General features: G+C 37.9%; 5 protein-coding genes across 7 annotated transcripts in view; 2 read left to right on the top strand and 3 right to left on the bottom strand.

The window, feature by feature from the left end:
- LOC117568070 (integrin alpha-PS2) overlaps positions 1-12,223 on the bottom strand; it is a 43,856-nt gene extending 31,633 nt beyond the window's left edge. For 2 of the 3 annotated variants that reach the window (XM_052008608.1, XM_052008614.1), the window contains exons 1-2: positions 12,044-12,223; positions 8,180-8,589 (exon numbers count right to left, since the gene is read on the bottom strand). In XM_052008608.1, the coding sequence (XP_051864568.1) occupies positions 8,180-8,370 (191 nt within the window). In that variant the 5' untranslated portion in view covers positions 8,371-8,589; positions 12,044-12,223. Of the gene's footprint in view, positions 1-8,179; positions 8,590-12,036 lie in introns of all 3 variants that reach the window. The other variant, XM_052008612.1, reaches the window with a different exon arrangement.
- A 1,033-nt stretch (positions 12,224-13,256) lies between these two features.
- LOC117570258 (AH receptor-interacting protein) lies at positions 13,257-14,906 on the top strand. Its single transcript, XM_034251773.2, has 3 exons — positions 13,257-13,848; positions 13,968-14,144; positions 14,206-14,906. The coding sequence occupies exons 1-3, from the start codon at positions 13,726-13,728 to the stop codon at positions 14,896-14,898; spliced, it is 993 nt and encodes a 330-aa protein (XP_034107664.1). The 5' UTR covers positions 13,257-13,725; the 3' UTR covers positions 14,899-14,906.
- Positions 14,907-16,421: 1,515 nt separating this feature from the next.
- LOC117570249 (BLOC-1-related complex subunit 5) lies at positions 16,422-18,353 on the bottom strand. Its single transcript, XM_034251762.2, has one exon. The coding sequence runs from the start codon at positions 17,991-17,993 to the stop codon at positions 16,914-16,916; it is 1,080 nt and encodes a 359-aa protein (XP_034107653.1). The 5' UTR covers positions 17,994-18,353; the 3' UTR covers positions 16,422-16,913.
- A 281-nt stretch (positions 18,354-18,634) lies between these two features.
- On the top strand, positions 18,635-21,166 carry LOC117570124 (uncharacterized). The gene is made up of 3 exons (XM_034251592.2): positions 18,635-18,752; positions 18,814-19,414; positions 20,203-21,166. Exons 2-3 carry the CDS (start codon positions 18,833-18,835, stop codon positions 20,923-20,925), a joined length of 1,305 nt encoding a protein of 434 aa, XP_034107483.1. The 5' UTR covers positions 18,635-18,752; positions 18,814-18,832; the 3' UTR covers positions 20,926-21,166.
- Positions 21,167-21,349: 183 nt separating this feature from the next.
- Positions 21,350-23,543, bottom strand: LOC117577590 (mitochondrial import inner membrane translocase subunit TIM50-C). The gene is made up of 5 exons (XM_034262436.2): positions 23,169-23,543; positions 22,929-23,094; positions 22,335-22,863; positions 22,150-22,273; positions 21,350-22,080 (listed from the first exon to the last, which is right to left on the bottom strand). Exons 1-5 carry the CDS (start codon positions 23,404-23,406, stop codon positions 21,890-21,892), a joined length of 1,248 nt encoding a protein of 415 aa, XP_034118327.1. The 5' UTR covers positions 23,407-23,543; the 3' UTR covers positions 21,350-21,889.
- Between the last annotated feature and the right edge of the window lie 316 nt (positions 23,544-23,859).

Here is a 23,859-nt window from a genome sequence, read left to right as displayed (position 1 = left end):
CACCGTGCCACATGCAACGTGCCCCGTGGGCTTTATTGTTTCTTTCGACCATTCATTGAGTCATTTACTCAAAAAAAGAAAGATATTTGTGTGTGTGTGTGTGTGTGTGTTTTTCCAACACCTTTTTTACACATTGACACTTCCGTAGACAGGATATGCGGTCGAGTCGTAGAAGTAGCAACAACATTAAATACTCTCTCCTGCCCACATCTGATCGTCTAAGCCTGATCCCAAGCGATCTTTATCTTTATCGCCGCCACTCGACTCCGCAATCAAGCGGCAATTAAATAAAGCGAAGAGAGAGAGAGACTGGGGAGGTTTTAGTTGCCAGCCAGCCAAATGCCAAAGTGTATAGAAAAGTACAGTAAATATTTGAAATCAATTACATTTCATTGTCTACAACAACTGCGACTGCGACTTCGGCTGCTGCTGCTGCTGTTTGCAATTTCATAACCACAACAAAGACAAACGACCGACCGAAGAGATCGATTGATCATTTGCCAGCAGCTGGAACCGGGCATCCATTTATAGGACAGACAGCCCAACGTGGAGAATGAGGTTAATGGGCAGACGGACGGACAGACGGACGGACGGACAGACGGGCAGGCGGATAGGAAATTTGTGCAGTTCCTCAAGTGATCAAAACGTTTTTGTATGCCACTCGCATAACTGACCCACTTCAAAATTGATTGCCAAATCAACTCCGTCTATTGAAAGCATTTTAAATTCTGTTTGCCAAAGTATCATTAACATTTTATGGACTGCAAAAAGTTCTGTTTGAATTTTAATGTCAAAATAACACTTTCAATCTATTTAGACAATAATTGAAATAATTGAAAACAGAGAAATAACTGAATATATAAAGTGAATTTTAATTTAAAACAAAAAATATACATGAAATATGAATTGCAAAAAGTTATGTTTGAATTTGAATGTCAAATAACACTTTCAAACAAAAGAGAAATAGCTGAATATATCAAGTGAATGTTATTTATTTATTTATTTTGAAATTTTATTGTTATTTCGAATGTGGTGTTTATAATATTTTCAGTATTTGTGTGGAATATTTAATCTTTAGTATATTTCGTATTTTAAGAATAATTCCGCACTGTTTTGCTTTTAATTAAAATGGTATATTTACCAAATGGTATATTTTCATATTTTTAGGTATATTTAGTACTTGGTATATTTAGTATTTAAAGATTAATACCACACTGTTTTTCTTTTATTAAAACTAAGTACTTGTTTCCCTTTGGAAATACATTTGAAAAGAGTTTAATTCCAAGTGTTAAATGCTATTAAAGTTTCACTTTTCAATATTTACAATTGACTGCAACTTAACTGTGAAAAGCAAATCACTGTTAAAAGCACTTCTCAGAGAAAACGGATCTGTGATTCGTGATCCGTGTGGATTGTGGATTGTGGATGATCGACCCTATATGCATGGCGAGCATAACCCAGATTTGGCGCCGCAATGTGAACGAGGCCAGGCTAATGAGCAGACGATCAACCTGATGCTGCGTCTTCTATAAGGAAACCTGAAGCAGTTTGATGATCGGTCAGAGAGTCTGACTGCCTGACTGTCTGGTAGCCACCTGCAGCAGCAATTCAGCGGGCTTCTAACGGGCTTCATGACTTATTTGGCCAATTGGGTGAAGCGGACCAACCTTGTGCCAAACACTTGACCGTAAATAGCACACGCCAGCAATCGCAATCGGAGTCGTAATCGGAGTCGCAATTGAAGTCGGAGCATTAACTATGTCACAGCGCAGATACTTGTGGAGCTACAGATACAGATACACATTTGTATCGGTATTAATTGCTTCAGGGCAAACCACATTGGTCAATGGCTTGCTTGCCTTACGAGTATTGACAATAACCACAACTAGTTACACAGACAATAACCACAAGATGCCGCCTCACTACTTCTTGCTCACTTCGCAGTCGTCTTTAGCAGCATCCAGCACAGGTAATTTTCAGGCATTTAGTCGTTGCCTTTAATGCCGCCTGCTGCGGGGGCAGCAAACTCGCACACAAGTGGGGAATATCACTCAACAAACCGAGACTTAAGCTCAAGCAAACACATATAGTATGTATGTGTTAATTAGAAGACAAACCCAAAAGCCTAGAGAGAACAATTCTTGTTATAGTTTCTGTTTTTTTCTACTCGCTGTCCATAGGGTAGAATGCATTTCTATTATACATCGATATACCAAATATATACCATGGTTTATTTTAGTATATTTTATGAATAATTATTTAAATGTGCGTAGAATATTTATAGCCACTAAACAAACATATATAAATAGGGTAGAATGCATTTCTATTATACATCGATATACCAAATATAGCTCATGGTATATTTTAGTATATTTTAAGAATAATTATTTAAATGAATTAATATTAAATGTGTGAAGAATATTTAGGGTAGAAGGCATTTCTATTACTTATCGATATACCAAATATAGCTCATGGTATATTTTAGTATATTTTAAGAATAATTATTTAAATCAATTAATGTTAAATGTGTGAAGAATATTTATAGCCACGGAAGAAACATATATAAATAGGGTAGAAAGCAAATATAGCTCTTGGTATATTTTAGTGTTTTTTTTTCAGTATATTTTATACCGAGATGATATGATTCAAACTTGAATCAAACATACATAAATATGGCAGAATGCATTTCTATTGCATATACATATATACAAAATATAGCACATGGTATTTCAGTATATTTTAAGAATAATACCGTAATGGTTTGTTTTCATAGAAACTGCGGAAGAATGCTCTCTTTAAGGCAAGAAAAATATTATTTAAAAAATCTGTTACAGCTAAATGTGTTTACAATGTTGTGAACCAGCATTATTTATATAAATTAACCTTGAAGCAAATATATAAATAATAACAAAAAACTGATTAATTTCTAACAAAGCTCATAATGAAGCGAAGGAGTTGAGGAAAGTTATAATCGCGATATTTCAATGTGAAACCGCAGTTCGTCATTGGAATCAAAGGTTGTAACTGGTTGTAACTTTACAGGGTATATTCTGGCCAGTGATTCGAGATACTCAGATACTATTGTATCTGTATCTGTTGTAGCCGTATCTGCATCTGCATCTTAAGTCTTGGAGGTCTCGGCAGTTCACGCACGCAATGCGCATTTTGTGCTCTCTGTTTATCAGCGTCTGTTTATTGAATTGTAAACATTTTAACGCTGCATTTAAATAATGCTCCTCTTCTCGATGTTGTTGTTGATGTTGTTGTTGATGCTGTTGTTGTTGGTGTGAAAGCATTGGTAGCATTTAAGTGCACTTTAAAGTCACAGACGATCGGCTAAAATGCACATGAATTACGAGCATAAAATGAGCCACAAACATCGTAAAGTAAACTTAAGCTCATCCATAGATACCCAGTGATTTATAATGAAGTCTTTCGACACGCACATAAAACACTTTTATAAACTTTTATAATGAAATTATATTTTAAGATTGCAATAAATCAAACATTTATAATACTTAAAGAAACTAAAACAAAGAAGAAAACTTTAGCAAATGAAACCTCCCAAAACAAAAGCATTATTTCATTTGCAAACTTTCTCAAAATACAATTTTGGGGTCAACATTTCAGACGATAACAGAAATGTTTTAAAATTGTTTACTTGGGATTTTGGTTTTTTCATTTTTTTTTTTTTTTGCTCTTTTGTGGGTGAACATCGCGAGCTTTCAATTCGATTTGTTTTATTTTTAGACTCAAGGCTGACGTCATAAAAAATATAAAAAAGCAGCAAATGAGGCATAGGTGTGGAAATGATTTGGCTACAGTAAATGCTCGTTAAAACGGAAAACTGAGCATTTAAAACTCTTCGTCTCTCTTTCTTTCTCTGGTTTATAGGGTATAAAAGGAAATAAAAACTCTGATTTAATACTGTCTCTCTCTCTCTTTCTCTGGTTTATAGGGTATATAAAGAAAACTTGACAAGCATTTAAAACTCCCTCTCTCTTTCACTGGTTTATAGGGTATATAAAGAAAACTTGACTTAAGACACAGACACGTTCAATGTGATGATAACTCCAGCTTTACCAATCTCAATGTCTGTCTATCTACTAACACGCTCTCTCTCTCTCTCTCTCTCTCTTGTCTTTCTCTATCTTTTTCACACACACTCTTTCCCATTTTCTCTCACGCTTCTCCGGCAATTCTATCAATGGTTCGTATCTCTCTTTCTCGGTCTTCATTCTTCGGCAAGTGAACGTGCGAAAAGTCAAATGTCTGGCATAGTCATCTTACCATCTGGATGCTGCATGCAACTATGAACACTCTCGAGTGTATGACTGTGTATGTCTGTGTGTGAGTGTGTGGCTGATTAACACGCTCAGTCCAAGCGAATGGTTCCCGTTGACGAACTTTCAAAGTTCAATAGGCTATCGGCCACATGCATGAAGCATGCGAATTTTGTAGAGGAAACGTAGCGAAACTACGCTAAACAGAGACAGTGAGAGAGAGAGAGAGAGGGCTAACGTGGAGAAAGAGTGGGAGAGAGGGAGAGGGAGTCTTCAATCTCAGAACCCATTTGCCATGGGTCAACTGCATTCGGCTAATAATGGTTGCGGTTCAATCTCGAAATGGAACATTTAACACAACGCCACATTGAGCAAATGCAAAAACACTGAGCGAAAAAAATACATTTACAATTTGTAGTTGAGATCATTAAAAAACAAGCGACAACTTTAAATCGTTAAACTGGATTTTAGTTTAATGTGTCAACATAAAACACAGAACTTCACTTATTTTCTCACTTTTTATAAATACACAAATTCCATTTAAAAAGTGTTATTTCTTTAGATTTAATATTTCATATTGTCTCGAGGTTTTACTTTTATTTTATTTTATTTTATTTTCAGCTATAATATATTCAGTGTTATTTCTTTAATTTTAGCATATCATATTGTCTGAAAGTTAGTTTTGTTTTTTATTTTAATTGTTTGTTTCTTTTATCTCATTTCTTTATTATTATCTGTTATATAATTTTATATTCTTTTTAATTTTTTTATTTTGAATTTATTTTATGTCATTTATATTTTATTTTATTGTTTCTATAAATTTAATATTTCATATTGACCGTTGCTTTTATTTTAATTATTTTTTTGTTATATTATTTTGTTTTATTTAATTTCATAATATTTTATTTGATGGTATATTTTATTTTATGTTATTTCGGTTATTATATTATATTTTGTATTTTATTTTATTATTTTATATTACTAAATTTTCAATTATTTTATTTCATCTTTTCCTATTTTTCTGTAATTATTTAGAATTACATTTATAGATCCCCTAAAATGCAATATTATAAATTTACGCATTTCACAATGGATCTTCTATATTCAAGCCTTCTTTTCTCTCAGTGTATTCATATGCACACATATTTATGTTCATTTAGTGCAATAGGACACGCTGTCGACCATAAATTTTGATTGGGCTTTGCATCTGCCCCACTCGCCTCACCTCGCATTCGCATTCGATCTCAGTCTCTCAGTCGATCTCTTCTCTCTTCTATATTGTGTCTTGTGTCTTCTGTTTTGCTTTTGCCTTGGAAATCGAAATTGGTCGCTGCTCTGATTGAAATTAATGGCATTTAGGAGTTTTTATGGTGTTGACACAAGACACCAGACAGTTATGGCTTTAAATGGAACAACATCGCATTCATTCACACACAAGTCCATACAAATACACAAAGATATAGATATAGTACAAAACAGGGGGACGGACTGCATTCTAATCGTAAAACTAGATCACTTTGTTAGGGTTGCGCCTTTAGAACACTTTATAATTATATTTGATCGTATGGTATATATATTTTTATATCGATGCCTTAACAAAAATATTATCGAGCAGAAAGTTAAGAGTTGAACAAATTATATACGCTTGGATAACTTGCATTTATATAAAGATTATCCTAAACTATTCAAATATACTCAACACTCAATATAAATACTGAATGAAATACAAGTTTTCATGATAAAAAATATCAAATTACTGACAAAAGAACTTCTTTAGAAAGAAATAAATTTAAATCAAAAAGTAGATTGCAATTTCTCATTTAAGATTTGTTCGATCTTAAAAAAACCAATCTAGAAACAATAATTTTAGATTGAAACAATCTTAAATCAAGATTATAATGCTAAATTTGCGATTAATCATCTTAAAATAAGATTAAAATCTTAAGTCAAGAATGTTTTATTTGAGATTGAAGATTTTTTCGATCTTAAAAAGAGAAAATAATTTGGTTCTTGTTTCTTAAAAAAAAGGAATTCCCTGTATTTAAAATTTGAATTTGGTTATGAACCAAAAAATCATTTTTCTTATATGATTTGAATTTAAGTGAATTTAATTGAAATTATTATTCCATTGCTTCTCAAAATTATATGATAAAGCGTATTATACATTATATTAATAATGAATTTCTTAAGTGAATTTCATTTATATCATTATATGTTGAAGCTTATAATACATTCTATTAATAAATGTATTTTTACATATTATCATCTTTCTGCTTTAATTTCGTTATTCATATCCTATGACTGTTCTGAAATGTAAGTTTCTGCCGAATTTTTAATGACATTAACAATCATATTAATCATCGTATAAACAAAATTAACGTTGAAGTTGTCATCCAAATTCCCCTCTTGATATAAACATTTGAAACGAATGTTGTGCTGATTGTTGGTATTTAGTTATAATAACATATATTCATATATATCAACTTATGGCATGCACTTAAGCCTGCAGCTCTTTATTTTTCCATCTCCATGAACCCATATTCAACTTGAGAGTCCAGTTATCAGTGCAAGATTCGGCTGAGCTTCTGTGTGTGAGTGTGTGTTTGAGTGTGTGTTTTATTACTGCCACACTTGCAGCACATCATTAGCTCAGTCAATGATAAAAACACAAAGTCGCTTAAGCACTCATCTGCAGTGTTATCACAAGGCGCAGACTCTTTTCTCTCTACCTCCCTCTCCCTCTCTCTCCCACAATCGCTTGCTCTCTTTAGCGTAGCCCAAAAAAATATTGAAGGAAAATGGTTTCGAAATGTTCTTGTTCACTGCATCTTGAAGATAGTTTTTTATTTCATGGCTCATTGTTTCCGGCGCGCATGCGCACTGTGGCATTGAAACTTGCCTTTGAGACATACCTACATTACATATACATATGTGTGTGTGTGTGTGTGTCGGTGTGCATATGTCACTGTCTGTCGCTGTTGGCGCTGTCTGTATCGGGTGTCAGAAGGTCGTTCGCTTCATTTACATAAGTACTTTTGTTTCGTTTCGTTTCTTTTTTCTTTTCTTTTTTTTTCGCCTTTCTACAGTGATAACTGGCTGCTGGCAACCCAAGAATTTTGCTATCGCTTTCTCACAAAAATAACTCAAATTCAAGAAGTTTTAAAATTCGAAAACAAAGGTGATAAGACTTTCGTTGGTAATGCGCGAAATTCGCACATTTTTAATGGACGAATTCTTCGAGGACCCTTGGGAAATGCAAAACTGTGATTAAAGTTCATATTTGACGATTTCTATTAAGGAAACAAATGTTTCGCAAGAAATATAAAGCAGTATAGAAAATTGTAAGAACAAAATAAGTAACATTCTGGGTTGTCAAAATAATATTAGCGAATGAACAAAACAATATTCAGCAAATAAACGAATTACATAAATAAAAGGAATAGCAATTAAACTTAAGGAAACATTTTGTAAATGATGAAAATAAGAATGAAATATTACGATTGGCACAAAACTGAGATAAATGACATATTTATGAATGAAACAGAATTAAATAAAATGCAGGCATATAAAAATAGCATACAGAAAAAAAAAAGAAAACTTGATAAGACAAAAAAAGTTGTATACAAAAAAAGAGAATTAAAAGAATTTACAATAAAATAAGTAATCATTGGCGCTATAGCCAAGTCTGACTGTACTACATAGCAACTGTTAAAGTGTAAGCTCAGTGCGCATAGACAAACATGTATGTATGTAGATAAGTAGCCACCTTCGATTGTGTGAGTGTGTGTGTGCTCACACGAAGTGAGCTAAGGTGAAGTTTATGGGGTGGGTTATGTACATATGTGTGTAATGTGTGTAAGTATATACATATGTATGTAAGTGGGTGGTGAACTTACGAATTGAAGTTGGCGTAGCTGCCTCGTTGCGTATGCAGTGCAATGCTGAAGCCGAACATCGAGTTGCTCGGGTGACGATGGCGCACGTAGCTCGGCAGATCGATGTTGTAGGCGTGCGTGACCTGCAGCAGCATCAGTAGCAGCGCAGTCAGGAGCAGCGCCAGTGGCGCAAAGCGCCATCTGCTGTTCATTGTTGTTGTTGTTGTTATTGTTGCTGTCACTTTTCCTCTCGTTGTTGTTGTTATTGTTGTTATTGCTGGTGCTGCTGCTTCTTTTACAGCCGTTTAACTGTTAATGTTGTTGTTGTTGCTCGCTTTTGATTTTGTTTGCTGCGGTTCTTTTTCGTTTCTTTGGCACTTTTATTGCATTTTCGTTGATGTTATGATTGTTGGCGTTGAATTTGATTAAAACTGTTGCAATTGATTGAGGATTAAACGTTGCAAATCTCGCATATGGTCAATATAGTAGACACCCACACACACATACATTTACGCACACCCACACACACACACACTCGCTCGTATTCACATGTACACACAATAGGCAAGTTTTTATTTATTTTATGATCTCAAGTTGTCGCTGTCTGCAACCTTGGCCGAAATGACTTCAAAACAAATGAAACGACGAAACGAAAAAAGCAACAACACATTTTTTGAGAAAACCGCTCAGCTAAGCGAAATTAAAAAGCACCAGCAGCAGCCGCCAAGAACTAATGCGCACACACACACACACACACACATACGCATGACGAACACTCTCGCGAGATATGAAAATCAAGTTTTTTTTTTTTTGGACATTTGTTTTTTTTTTGTTTTGGCATTTTGTTGGTTGTCGCTGTTTTCTTGTTTATTTCTGTGCTTAGCATTTTGTTGATTTCTTTTTTGTACGTTTTTATTTCGATTCTTTCGTGCTGACGTAACGTCAACACACACACACACACAAACAGGTTGCCAAAATCGAAATCAAAAATTTTTGACATGTGCGCGCCCTTTAGCCGAGACAACAACCGTCAAAGCTGCAGATCGAAATTGCATGCTTATTGATTGTAGGCGTCGACGCCTACGTCGATGTCGCTGCTGACGCTGACTTTTAAGTTTTACGTGCAGGTAACATTTGACAAGTGGGCAGCATGCACATTTTGCATGCGTGTATGTATGTATGTGTGTGTGTGTGGGCGCTACAAATACGAGCTCATTGATGGCTGCCATTCATTGAGTGTGGTGCACAGTCATAATAGCGACAAGTTTTTGTGAAATAAAAAACAAAATTAAATTGCGGTGAATGCGCCATATGGCCAAACGATATACAATTGAGCATGTTAATATATATGTGTGTGTGTTTGTGTGGGCGACATTAATATGCGAAGAAGGTTTGGCGACTGTGCTAGAATTGCAAGTACATTCTGCCCTCTGCTGCTGCTGCTGCTGCTTTGCTTTTTCTTCTTCTTCTTGTTCTTTCTTTTTGCCGAAAACTGAACGAAGAAGACTGTGCAGCAGTCAGAGTAGACAAGCACACACACAAACACACACACATGTGTAGGGAGAGAGAGTTAATACACGCGATCGTTTGTCTAAAAATAAATGTGACTGCGAGAGAGCACACACACACATACACACATACAAGTATGTGCAATACATGCATATGTATGCTCTCGTGTCGATGCCAGATGCTAGAAGCGCGCTGATCCCAAAGATATTCCATAGATATACAAATCACTCTGTATGTGTGTATGCATTAGTCAGCGATACTATTTTAAAACACACACACACACACACACACATCAAATAAAAGTAGACAAAAAATACTAAAACAAAAAAAAAACAGCATCTTCCTTTGGGCTGCCATCGCAAGAAAAATTGCAGCCCCCAAAATGCTGCCAACAACAAAACAAACAGCTGAGACAACAACGACGTGCTCATAATTAACAGCTCTACATGTATGTGTGTGTATGTGTGTGTGTGCGTGTGTGAAGGTTAAAGCTTGACAGCAACTTTATTTCCAGTCAATGTTTTATTGTTCAATTCATCAATTTTTGCTGCTCATGCAATTTTTTACGTCACTTTTTTGCCACACTACCGAAAAACACAAATTGTTCAATTTTTTTTTTATTTTCATTAAATTGAAAATAATAATACAAAAAACTATAATGAGAGCAGTTACGTAAAAAAAAAAGAAAAAATTAAAATGTTGCGCGCCGCGTTTTGCGTTTAATTTAGTTTTTTTTTTATAAATAATAGTTTTTAATATTTTGATTTATTTGCTTTTTTTTCTTTTTTTATTTGTTATTCATTTGGCACACGAAAACTTGAGTACGAATCGTATTGTATCTATTAGATACGTCTCAATGTATCTGTATCTCTCTATCGATGTTATGTATCTCTAGCTATTGCCAATGCTGTAGTTTTCTTTTTGCCGTACTTCGTACCTGTAGAACGCTCACGCTGCCAGCGTCGTAGTCGTCGTCGTAGTCGCCTACTCACAAAACGCTGAGAGAGCAAACGATCTCGAAAAAAAAAACAAAATTAAACACAACACAGATAGAAGAAAAAACACAAGCAGCAAAGCTGCAATCGAACTGTGCTTGACTTGAAGATACCCGTTAGACAATTGCAGCATCAACTATGAAATTTGCTTTTAATTATTCAATTTAATTATTGCATTTTGATGGTGCAAAAGCAGACTTGGCCAAGTTCTAACAATTTTTCAACATATATTTAGCACCGAGAAGAGTGTTTAGCGAATTTCATAACTCTAGCATTGATAGTCTTTGAGATCTATGTGCTTGAATAGACGGACGGACAGAAAGACGGAAGAATTTGTATGCGAAAATTGCATAAATAAAACAAATATGTAAATATATACATTTTGAGCATTGTAAAGTGCTAAAATGAAGCACAAATATGGTATATAAAATACCTTTCAACCATGTTACCCTCTTAAGGCCATTTAGGTCGGGTATTGAAAGCACAACAGCATTGATAGCAAGAGCCAAAATTTTATTAACTAGCCGATTGGTAGATTGTTGTTGCTGTTGTTGTTGTTGTTGTTTCTGCTCGTTTCGTTAGATTTTGTGTTTTGGTTTTGATCTGTGTGGGTTGCATATCGTATAAGTTTGTTGCTGTGAGTAGGCAGCCAACATATTTGTATGTAATTTACGTTAGCAAAAGTTTTGATTTCCTTTAGCTTTGCTTGATGTGTCATAGCTGTCGAAAATTATGCAGAATCAACCTATATAAGCTCTATATATATTCTGTGTATATAGAGCAGAGCAAACAACGCCCACGACGTTGAGCGTTGAGCGTTGAACGAGAGGCAGTTTCTCAGGTGAAATCGTTGAGAATTCTATTTCAAGTTCAGTTTACATTGAACAATTTGAAATATTATGCATACGCCGCGTTGTGCAGCTCTCAAATGTATTCGAACGATCACGATCAGCTTCTTCTTCAGCTTCAATTCTAAACACTCGCAAATAGTTTACATAGACATCGAGAGCGAGAGCGAGAGACAGTCAGAGAGAAAGAGATAGCACAACGAAGCGGAGCGTAGGAATGCGATATGTTTTTAGTGTGCATAATCGGCTGGATCGGCGATCTTTATTAACTACAAACGCGCTCGCGCTGGACAGTTCAATTTGCGAAGCAAAAATAATATAAATATATGAAAATTTGCGGCAGCTGTTGCATGTAATGTGTAATTGATTGTAATGCGGTCGTTGAGATTGTAATTTAGATGCACTATTCCTTCGCTGTTGTTATTTATTATCAACATCAATAATATTCTTCACACATAACACGCACACTGAACAAAAAATAAAACAATACTCGTATATATTTGCTTTTCTTCTTCTTTTTCATTACCACTAACAATTTAAACAATTGTGCAAAAACCACTTTTCGAATTTTTCAAAAATAACTTGAAAAACTGTTCGTAACGGTCAATGTGGTTAAATGGAAGCTGAACGGTCGCCGCAGCACAAACAAAAAACAACCAGAGCGCGCGCACACAACTGTTAGGTTTCGCTTGACGCGACCGAATAAGGGGCAACTGACTGAAGTGACTGAGTTCATAGTTGGCGCGGTCAGCTGGCAGGCTTGTCATTTCACTGCATTCCGTACATACGGCAGCACCAATACAATCTACTGGTCTGGCAGCACCACAAGCTCCGTTGCCACTTAGAGCAAATAATCGATAAGACTACATGCATATACAAATTAGATTTTTCCAGTAAATTTTGTCATTAATATTATTCCATATCACTTTTTATATTTTTCAATATCTCGAAAACTAAGTACTTTAAAATATGCAACTATCGATAGCCTAGCAGGTAGCTGTTAGCCCAAGCGTTGCCACACTTGCCCATTTGATAACGGACCAGCAATCAACGGAATTAATTTCATGGTAGTGTTATATACAAATAAAACAATTTAAATATTACAGCTATTTATGAATATACTTTTGATGTAAAATGCCTCAAAATGGGCTTTTTGGTATTTTTCAAACATAAAAATGCTACCACTTACCAATCTTTGCTTTTCCTCCATTCGTTTGAGCAAAAAGCGCCGTTACTTCTTTTTGTCCACAGCGCATTTTTAATGTAAAATGTTTTTGACGAAAACCTTTTAACCAATGCGCGGAGGTCACTTCATCGATATGAAACAAATGCTTAACACCACTTCACATTTGCTTAAAACACGATAATAATAACAAGCTGAGTAAAAACCGCGGAAGACGCTACTCACGTTTTCACAAATTTGTGCAACTTTTATGCAAGTGTAACCAGATTGCAATCCTTGGACTTTTTGTATTTTGGTATATTCCATCGGCGCAAAAATACTTTTCACTAGAAACTTTAATTATGGTCACACACAGCGACAAAACGCAACTTCAAGAAAGTTATTTTTTTAAATGCGATTTTGAGTTATGTACATATAAAAATATTAAAATATAATTTAATGAATTTAGAATTATTATTTAGCTTCGAAAACATATCAATGTTTGTCTTACAAAATCTAGTGCTAGTTGCTTATGACAAAAACATCGTTTTTTGAATATGTGTTTTAATTTAAATTTTCATTAACACATGCGCCACTGCTGTTCGTGTTCGTTGTGATTCAGTTCGCGCATGCTGTTAAGCTCGTTTGGTGCTGTTAAACGCTAGCCGCTGTACAATTCGAATTCGAATCCAGTTGGATTTTCCGCTATCATCAAGTGTCGAGTTCATACTGCACAAAATTAAGATAACACAAAATAAATAAGGAAAAAGTACCAAAATTGAATTGTGCGTTGAACTTAAAATTATCAAAAAGTTCTAGGCATTTCCAGCAGAAGAAATGTTCTTGTCTTTAACAGACTGTTAATTGTCGTCGGTGTGTGTGTGTGTGTGTGTGTGAGTGTTATTCAGCACTCAGCTGTTTGCGATAGTCAGTTGTTCCAAGACGTTTGTTTAAAGTACTCATAAACACATAGATAAACGCACATACATTCATTTTGTAGTCCTTTTCGTGCAGCGAGCAAACAAATAAAGAAAAAACACAACATACACACACATGATGGAACAAATAGCAGCAGCAGCAGCAGCAGAAGCAACAGCAGATAATAATGTGAAACCAATACGCAAAGAGATTCTCAATCCGGGCAACAAATATATTGAGCTCAAGCCAGGCACCAGAGTAAGTTGAAATGCGATATAATAGTGGGCAACAGTTGTGCAGCTGCTGTTGCCCCTAAAACTAAACTAGGCCAAGGACAATATTGATGTATGTCTGTGTGTGTGTGTGTGGGTGTGTAGGTGAAATTCCATTTCCAAACGCGACGCGCCAACGATGTGCGAATTGTGGACGACAGCAGGAAAATGGATAAGCCCATGGAACTGGTGCTGGGCAAGAAATTCAAACTGGAGGTCTGGGAGCTGATTGTGCAGCAAATGTCGCTCAACGAGGTCGCCAAATTCACGGTGCACAAATCGGTAAGAGTTATTACGAAGTATATCCATAATTTATACAATATTAATGCCAAATCCTCGCCAGCTTTGCGCACAATATCCGTTCATATCGAAGACACTGCGCGACATTGGCAAAAAACCCGAGGAACGTCGCCACTGCTGCGGCATGACGCTACAGAACGAAGGCATGGGCTACGAGGATCTTGATGAGCTGCTCCAACATCCGCTCGATCTGGAGTTCATCATTGAGCTGATCTCCATCGAGCTGCCCGAGCAGTACGAAAAGGAGCGCTGGCAAATGAGCGACGATGAGAAAATGCTGGCCACGCATACGTTACGCGAACGTGGCAATCGTCATTACAAGGCCCAGGAGTACGATCAGGCGGAGGTTTGCTATCGCGAAGCAGTTGGCATGATTGAGCAGCTAATGCTGAAGGAGAAACCCCACGATCCCGAGTGGCAGGAGCTGGCGAACGTGAAGGCACCGCTGCTGCTGAACTATGCCCAGTGCCGTTTGATTGCTGGCGATTATTATGCGGTCATTGAGCATTGCAGCGAAGTGCTCACCCTCGATCCATGCAATGTGAAGGCGCTCTTTAGACGTGCTCGGGCGCATGCTGGCGCCTGGAATCCGGCACAGGCACGACGCGATTTCATTGAAGCCCTCGGCTTGGACAGCACATTGCGGGCGACCGTGGCCAGGGAATTGAAGGCGATCGAGGAGCAGCAACATGAGCGCAACGTGCAGGATCGCATCCACATGCAGAAGCTGTTCTAGAACATAAGTTGTGCGAACGTGTTGCTCATGCTGCTGGTCTATTGGACCAGCTATGCGCAGCGTTAGCAGTTAACCAACGCTCTGCTCTATTGGCTGAAGGATAACGTCGCCTATTCGATGGCCACCCACTGTTCCAAGGTGTTCATAATGATCTGTTTGCTCCTGAATCAGGTCCTCTGCTGCTGGACGCTCTACAAGACGCTGTTGGTGGCGAAACGCCAGCGTCTGCTCATCCACATCATTGAGACGCAACGCCAGAGGCAGCGACATCAGCAGCAGCAGCATCATCGTCAGCAACATCATCAGCAGCAGCACCAGCATCATCAGCAACCACAACAGCGTGGCAGGAGCAGAGTACGTGCCACATGGCGCAAAAGAAAACAGCATTAGAGCAAGAGCCTCCCTCTACCTATCTCTTTCTCTCTCTCACTCACGGTTTCCACTCCCCTCTCTTTCTTTGTGTAGTCCGATAAATGTATGTATGTATATTCCCACCCTTTATATAGTATACTATATAGATATGTGTATATTAGATGTAATCAATTTGTAGCTCCTCCATTAATCGATCGTAAAAGTTTTTGTCAAAGTGTACTATATATATATATACAACATATACCTACCTATACAGATGATATATATTTATCGAGATATATAGCATGTAGAATCGTAAGACTCTAGCGAATTGTGTCCAGCATTAATGTGCTTTGTTTTATTGTCGCAAAACTCTTCAGTCGTCAACAAACAAAACAAAATTTGCTGAAATAATGCTAAGAACATTCACACAATAATCAATAAAAAGAAAAAACTGGAACATCTATTATAGATTATACTCACATTGTGGCATATACTATATGATTTAACTCTCTGTTAATAGCATATTAATTATCTGGGTCATTGCAAATTGTTCATTAAAATGGTATTAATATTGCAACAAACAAATCCAACGAGTATTTTTCATTATTCAGTTGCATCATTTTGGCAATTAAATTGGATTCAAGGCAGCATTAAAATGTCACCTATAGAAACTGAAAATAGTCGCAACAAAGTCGATAGCTTAACCTTGTTTATCATATCTATTTATTAACCAATCTTAATGAAACATTTAGAATATCTTAAGTGTGTTGTTGCAGTTAAGATTAACATGGCATTAGTTGTGTATTTGTTGAAAATTCGAGTATAACAGGGTTCAAAAACACTTTTGGCCAGGGTATTTAGCTTATTGATTCTAAGATTCACTTAACGGCAAATTTTAATCTATTTGCTTGATGATTTGGTTGATTTTTGCATAATGTCAGCTGAGGCCGCTAAGTGAGATTTCGCTGTAGCTTACAAAAGGGTTGAAAATCGTATCGAAAATGCGCCGCACTTGCTTTTCACTTAACAGTCGCTGCTTTTTCTTAATTTGCACTTAATGGCACCAGTGTATTTTGCACATTAATACTAAGATTCACTTAACGGCATATTTTGTCCTCGAGTAGCTTGCAAAAAATAAAATAGAAAACATGATAATTTGCTTGAATTTTGCTTAATGTAAATGTCAGCTGTGGCCGTTAAGTGAGATTTGGTTGTAACTAATTGGGTTTCCAAGCATACGATTTGACGGTCGCTAAGTGGAATATGCGTGTGAATTGCCACCAACTTTGCGAATATTTAATTTTGCGTAATGACCTTTAATTTGGTAACCAGTTGAGGCCGTTAAATGAGATTTCTGTATAACTCAATGGCAAAAGTCTTTGCAAGCATTAATACTGAGGGTTATTAAAGTTGATGCTTAGAAATATTATGCAAATATTTGCCATCTCTGCTAGAGACTTAACAAATAGCAAATTCCTGCTTAGCCATTAAATATTCATTAAACGAAATCACTCGGACAATTCCTAGCTACAACATTCAGCAGAATTTTAACACTCAATTGAGCTAAGATTATTATACAGATACGTATATATATATATATAGATAAGAAGATATAAGTTAATATACACAATAAATACAATAATTAGAATGATTTAACAGCATTAGAGGCGCCACAAGCGATTGCTATTGCCACCAGCAGCTCCCTCAGCCTCGCCACGCAGCTTATTGTCATCGGTGCGCCAAACGAAGGGCTCCAGGCGATCCTCGTCGTCCAGAAAGTTGTTGATCGCCTCCAAGCTGGCGATGTTCTCATGCAACAGCGAATTGCAGCGACTCAGCTGCTGTGAAACACTGCGAATCTTTGCAAATTGCTCCGCATACGAAGCATACGTCTTCTGCATGTCGACGAACTTGGCAAAGAGCGTTGTTATCGAATTGCTCACAACCTTGGTGCGCTCCACCAAATGATTCTGTTCGCTGGCCACATGATTGGCGCACAGATTCAAATGCGTCTGCATGCGTCCGCAAATGTTGAGCAAGTGCTGCGAATGCAGACGCTCCAAGATCTCGGCATCTCGCGTATAGGTCGCCGAACTGATCGATTCCCTCAGCACGGGCAGAAATTGTGGTATATTTCGCAGACGGGCCAAATCCGGATCGATATCGTCGTGTGTATCCCGTGCCCCAGGCTTAACGATCACAATGTTGTGACTGGAGGCCGTCGATTGGGGACGCTTTGGCTTGATCGTTGTGGTTATGCCGCCTGGGTGCGATTTACGTGCTGCTGCACGACTGGCGCTGCTCTGTTGCAGCATATGTGCGGGACGATTGCGTATTTTCGGTGAATCCCCAATCGGGCGATCCGTGTAGGAAACATACGGAAGATCGGAGCAAACACTCAAAGGCGGCGATGGGGGGCGACTTAGTTCGGAGCTGGTGGGCGATGCTGTCTCCGAGATGATTTGTTTGCTGGCAATCACAATGCTGGCGGGTCCGTTGGCCAGCTGTTGCTGTTGTTGTCGCTGCAGCTGCTGCTGCTGCTGATGTTGCATGCCACCGCCACGACGTTTGTTTGTGGCCGCTGCGGCAGCTGCTGTTAGTGCCATGGCGCTGCCATCGCTGAGACGCATCCCAGTTGCTTGCGATGCGCTGCTGCCGCCTCCGCCGAGCGCGCCATCACGACGCTCGAAGATCTCATGGCCATCGGCCTCGATGCGTTGCTGCGAATGCTCGGCGCCCATTATTAATTATTGATTAATTTGTTTGTGCCAACAGCAGCCGTTTCTGCTACTGCTGCTGTTGCTGCTGCTGCTACAGCGGCAGCGCTGCGTCTTCGCTGCCTCTTTGGCTGGATGTTGCTATTAACTTGTATATTTATCGACACTTCCTTTCTTGTTTCGCTGTAATTTAGGCTTTTCTGCTGGTTTTTGTTATTTTTTTTGTTATTCTTGTTTTGATATTTCTTCAACGATAGCAGTTAAATCGATAGACCGATAAAAAACGGGGCTGCCACAAAAACTGTTCCTGCGCATAAAAACTGGCAACGCTAAGTAGCTGGTATTTTTCAATTGGTCTCTCGTCACTGCATGTGTCATTCGCTTGTAAACGAAAACTAGTATTTTATACGCTAAGCTTTCCAAAATGGCTGTTAATTTTAAAGTATTTTTTGTTTTTGTGATCACTTTGTAATTGTAAAATTCTTAGTTTACAATATATGTCAACTCGTATTATGGATTTTAGTTATTACATAGACCTTTATTTGATTGAAATGTTCAATATAATAAAATATTAGTATTTTTAATGCAATTTATTGCAGTGTTGCATTGATATCGATTACTTTTCGATTCAAAAATTCACTAACGTCATACAGCTAAGAATCGTTACATTACAGACATATTGTTTTCTTTTATTCTTTTAAGTCTTGCACGTTGCTTGTGTCAAAACGCAGTTGAACATTTTCTTTCATGTAAAAACATACTTATTGCATATTGAAAAGAAAGGTAAAGTGGTAAAGTTTAGGCAAATATCACACACTATTCTTAATAAGTTTGCACAATCTAGGCCAGTCTAAAAAAAAAAGATGAGTTATGAACAGCAACCAATGCCACCGCATGGGCAACAGCAAATGGGATTCAATCCCGGGTATAATATGTATCAACCGATGCAACCGGCAAATATGCATCCACAACCGTATCCACAATACATCCAACCGCTGGCCATGCCGTTCCCAGCCAATATGCCCGTTCTCATGGCCCCACAACCTGTACCGGTGCCACATGTGATGGTGCCACTGCCACCAGCAGCAATGCAAAACATGCCCCACTATCCGTTGCCATACAACAACAACAACGGCAATCATGTTCATGCCACAAGCGCTGCTCAGATGAACTTCCAACTTCAGAACGAGACAATCACGTCGCCTCCAGAGCAGTCAATGCCAAAGATGAAGCCGGAACCGAAAAAGCCAGAGCCGATGCCGATGCCGACGCCAAAGGCAAAGCGAAAGTTGCTCTTGGAGCTAACTGCGAATTGTGTGGTACCGAAAAATAAGCCCGTCGAGGGTTTGCTTTATGATCCCGATTTCCTGGACGCTGCACAATTGGAGGCCAACAATTACCTGATGGCAGGCATCTGGTATGATGATTATGATCATATGCGAGACGTAAGTAAATTGACAGCAAAGCAAACTTATAAAGCAATCTTAGTTTTATTTCAAATTACGTCAAATAATCGCTGAACTTTTTTTTAAGATTGATATCGAAATATTTTAAACTTCTTACTGCAATTTATTACGTAAATTTCAAATCGGTTAATATTTTTACTATTCAATAAGTTTTCTTTCTACTTAAAAAATTGCGAAATACATATTTCAAATCTTGATACTAAAATAATTCAAAATTTATTATTATTATATAGTAGTTGATATAGTAAATATACATATATAAAAAGTATACAAAGTAGTAATGTAAAGTTTTAATTCATTATTTTGTGTTAAACAATTTTTTTTTTTATGTAAATTTTGATATTTTATTTTTTTTGTTATTATTTTTCATTAATATAAGTAATTTAAAACTATAAAAAAAAGCTTCAGAAACTTTTAGATATATTTATTTTATTTTATTTTTTATTCATTTTTCTTAAAAGTAAAAAACTCTTTAGAAACCTTAACTTATGCTTAGAGTTTTTTTTTCGAAATTAAAATTTTATATATTTTATAAAAAAATTAATATGAATATTTTTTTTATGTATGTAAACATTTTCATTAAGTATACATATTTTAAAACTGAAAAATGTAGAAACTTTTAGACATGTTTATTATTATTTTGTATATAGAATTGATTTTTCTTAAATATGTATAAATATTTGAAATGCTAAAAATGCTGTTGGATAATCAAATTTCTAATTTCTGAATTGAAATCAATTTCTTTGCTCGAATCCCGCCAATAACAGACGACTCCACCAATCGAGGGAGTGTGTTTCCTCAATCCGTTCTATAGCACTCAACCCAAGGCACCGGAGAAACCGAGACACCATCGCCAACATCGTCCGAACCCGGTGCCGTACACCAAGCCACCGGCAGCACTGGCCAAAGGATTGCCGCACTTCCCTTCGCCATCGCCATCTCACTCGCACTCGCACTCGCAGCTGGCATCGCTGCATCGCTTGACCAATGCCAACGATGTCAATGGTCATGGTCCCTCGATGACTCCCCGGGACCGGACCGGGTCAGAGGGAGAGCAATGGCACACCAATCTATTGGAGATCGATGGAGAGCGCATGCAGCAGGAAGAGGCGAAGCGTCAACAACTGGATCAACTGGAGCTGGATGCGACAACAGCCGCATTCGAAGCAATGCAGTTTCCAGGAGGCAACAATGCTGCTGCGGCACGTTCACGTCGCCAAAGACGCAATCGCTGCCGTGGCCTAACCCAATCCTTTGGCATTGTGGCGCCCGTCTTACCCGACATCTCGGGCAATCGCAGCAACAACAACAACATGCAGGCTGTCAACGATGTGATGTCCTTGTTCGATGCCAAGCCAGTCGACGAGAAGATGCTGCCAGCTGCTGCTGCTGAGGTCAATCCGAACAATGGACTGCCGGAGGAGAAGCAAGGCGAGTGGCCGCTGCTCTTCATCCCGAATCGTTCAGAAGGGAATATGAAGTCAACTTAAACTAAAGCTTCTATATAAAACTATACAGCTTCAAAAAGAGAGAAAACCCAAACCAAGATCAGAAAGGCAGAAACCCAAAACACGAAAATCAAACATAAAAAAAGGCCAAACAATACTATACTTCAATATAATCCTCTCCTGAAAATCGTTATACATGTTGTATACAATTAAACATTGTTGAAAGACAATGTGTGATTAACTTGTATACAAAAGTTTTTGATAAAATGAGAAACCAAATACAAAGAAAAAAAAAACATAAACTGAGAAACTAAAAAAAAGAAGCATCTCTTATTGATAGAAGAAAAAACATTTTTGATAACATTTTGTATTTTTTTTTTCCAAAAATATGAAAAACTAAAAAAGAAACATTTTTTATAACATTTTGTATTTTTCTTCAAAAATAAATAAATATGCAGACAGCAAATATTGTTTTGGTTTTGATTTGTTTTTATTTAATCAATAAGCGTTAGAATAATTACATTTCCAAGATACAAGAAAAAAGAAGATAGAAACAAACAAGCAAAACTGGCTTTTGAGAAAAGTGTAGAAAAACAAAAAGAAAAGTGCTTGCGAAAAGCGTAGTCTATTGTCTTCTATTTAAAAAAAAAAAAAAGAAACAGGAGGAAAAGAAAAGAAAAGCGTGCTTTGCTTCCAAGTACTTGCACAACAACATTTCATTATCATAATCATTCTCATTACATCATTTTTATCATCAGTTATATCATTTTTTGTACGTGGCGGAGTTGAATGAATTTTGTATTTGATTTTCCTTTTGATGCGTAACGCATTTTGTCCTCCTAAATGAAATGCTTATCGGAGGAGGGAACGAGGTGACAGTTTTCGCATTTTGCAGTTTACAACTGGCTACGACGACTACTGTCGATATATGCATGTGTGTGTGTGTATATATAATATAATTATAAGACTATGGCTTTTGTGTGTGTGTGTGTGTGTGTGTGTGGGGTTAGCGTCCCATGATGTTGCGTGACCATTGTTTAACCATCGGCTTGGTTTTCGTCTGCTCGATGCGCTCAGCCTCCTGCATTTGCTCGGCGAGCTTGCGTTGATTCTCCCGGAACTGACTGATGGGATCCTCAAACTGGCGATAATAGTGCAACACCTCACGCACATCATCCACATCGTTTTGGGCAATGACTGCAACACATTAAGTCAGCAATTATTCAAGTATGTCGCACAAATTCATTCATCAAAATGCAAACTCACTCTTTAAGAAGGCAATCAAGTCGAGCAGCTGGGCATCGTCGTCATTGCCATGCCAGCGTGCAATGCCGAATGTGTTATCCGGATGCATCTTGGTGGCATTGTTATCCCAATCCACAACAATAACCTTTTCGAAAAAGAAATGATTAAATTTGTAGCAGAAAATAAAATCGAAATTTTGCACTTACACGACGCAAATCACGATTCAAATTGTCCAAATTCTTGACGTGATGTCCATCAACGAAATGCGTAGCATCTCGCACCAGACGATACATGATGAAACCATTGGGATCGAGGGCATCCAATATGGGAAACACGGTCATGCCCTGCTCGGCGGTAAAGACAACAATTTCAAAATCTTTGGCACACTCCTGCAAAAAGTGATCAACGCCCGGACGCTTCTTGAAACGCCAGCCAGTCTGATATGTCCAATCCGGATGCACCAGCACATCCTTCATCTCCAGCACCAATGTGTAGCGTGGCTGCACATACGGATGCTTGAGGGGATCGGGCAAGAGCTTTTCACGCGACGGCTCCTGTATCATCTTCTGATAGTAATGCAATGATTTCCACATACGCTGCAAATATTGCTGCACCAGCGGCTTATTTGTGAACTCATCCTCAATTGTCTGGCCCTCGGCATCCACCTCCGGCTTGCCAAACTCATAGATGCCCCACAGGGCGGCCGCAAAGCCGCCGCCACCAAAAATGGCAAAACTACAAATAAAAGCGAGAGACTGATAATAATAATAACGGGAGTTGTTGAAGTTTCACAATTTTACCCCAATTTCATGCGCTTCCAGGCACGTTCATTTTCCTTAGCCTCATCCTCCTCGCGCTTCTTGCGCTCCTGCTCTGCACCCCCGTCTGCATCGGGTGCCGTTTGTGGGAAAAGCTTCGAGAGCAATGGTGCCGCTGCTGCAGTCTCTGGTGTTGCAGCTTGATCCTCTGCGTAAGCGAAAAGTGTGTTGAGTAATCGAATTGGGGTTAAGTGAGGAGTTGAGTGAGGTGTTTATACTTACTTGCCTTGCTGTAGGCACGGCTGCTGTTCAACCAGCTGTTGGACTGCTTCGCCTTGTATGTGTGTGTTGCGCCAGACGTTGACTGCGACAACAACAACGGCGAAGGCAACGGCGACGACGACGACTGATTATTCAATGCGAATGTGCGCCGAAAGCGGTTGGCGAATGTGTGAAGGGAAGCACGTGGAGCATTTAAACGCATTAGCTGTATCACTGGCTTTGCTGGTGCCATGCTCATCTTTGCGGCCGTTGCACAAATTCCTTTGCTTTTTCACTGAAAAAAAACACAACAATCTCCAACAAAAAAAAACGTCCTATTTTCTTTGCCAGTTCGAAGAACATCCAACCGGCATGGCAGCGAAAATTCTGTGAATATGCCTACGGGACAATATGGTCACACTGTCTGCCCTGCAATTATCATCAGCTGACCCAAGCTTTTATTGAGAGGTCTGGCAGCACTATCACATAGCAGCTGACCAAAGCTAGTAAACTTGTGCAATTGATGTTTTTATAAACGCTAAATGCTTTATGTCCTAGCCAAAGGCCAAAGCAGCCAGCGCTAGTAAATTTACGCTAGCTTATAAATTCATTTATAGTCTATGCCTTTAATAAATAAATAAATAAATGCTTTATGGCTGTCTACATTGCCAATAACAATCTCAACTGTCAAGTGTAGCGGTCAGGCAACGCT

The sequence above is a fragment of the Drosophila albomicans genome, chromosome X (genome assembly GCF_009650485.2).
Source record: "Drosophila albomicans strain 15112-1751.03 chromosome X, ASM965048v2, whole genome shotgun sequence".
Classification (NCBI taxonomy): domain Eukaryota; kingdom Metazoa; phylum Arthropoda; class Insecta; order Diptera; family Drosophilidae; genus Drosophila; species Drosophila albomicans.
This window is presented reverse-complemented; position numbering and strand designations above follow the sequence as displayed.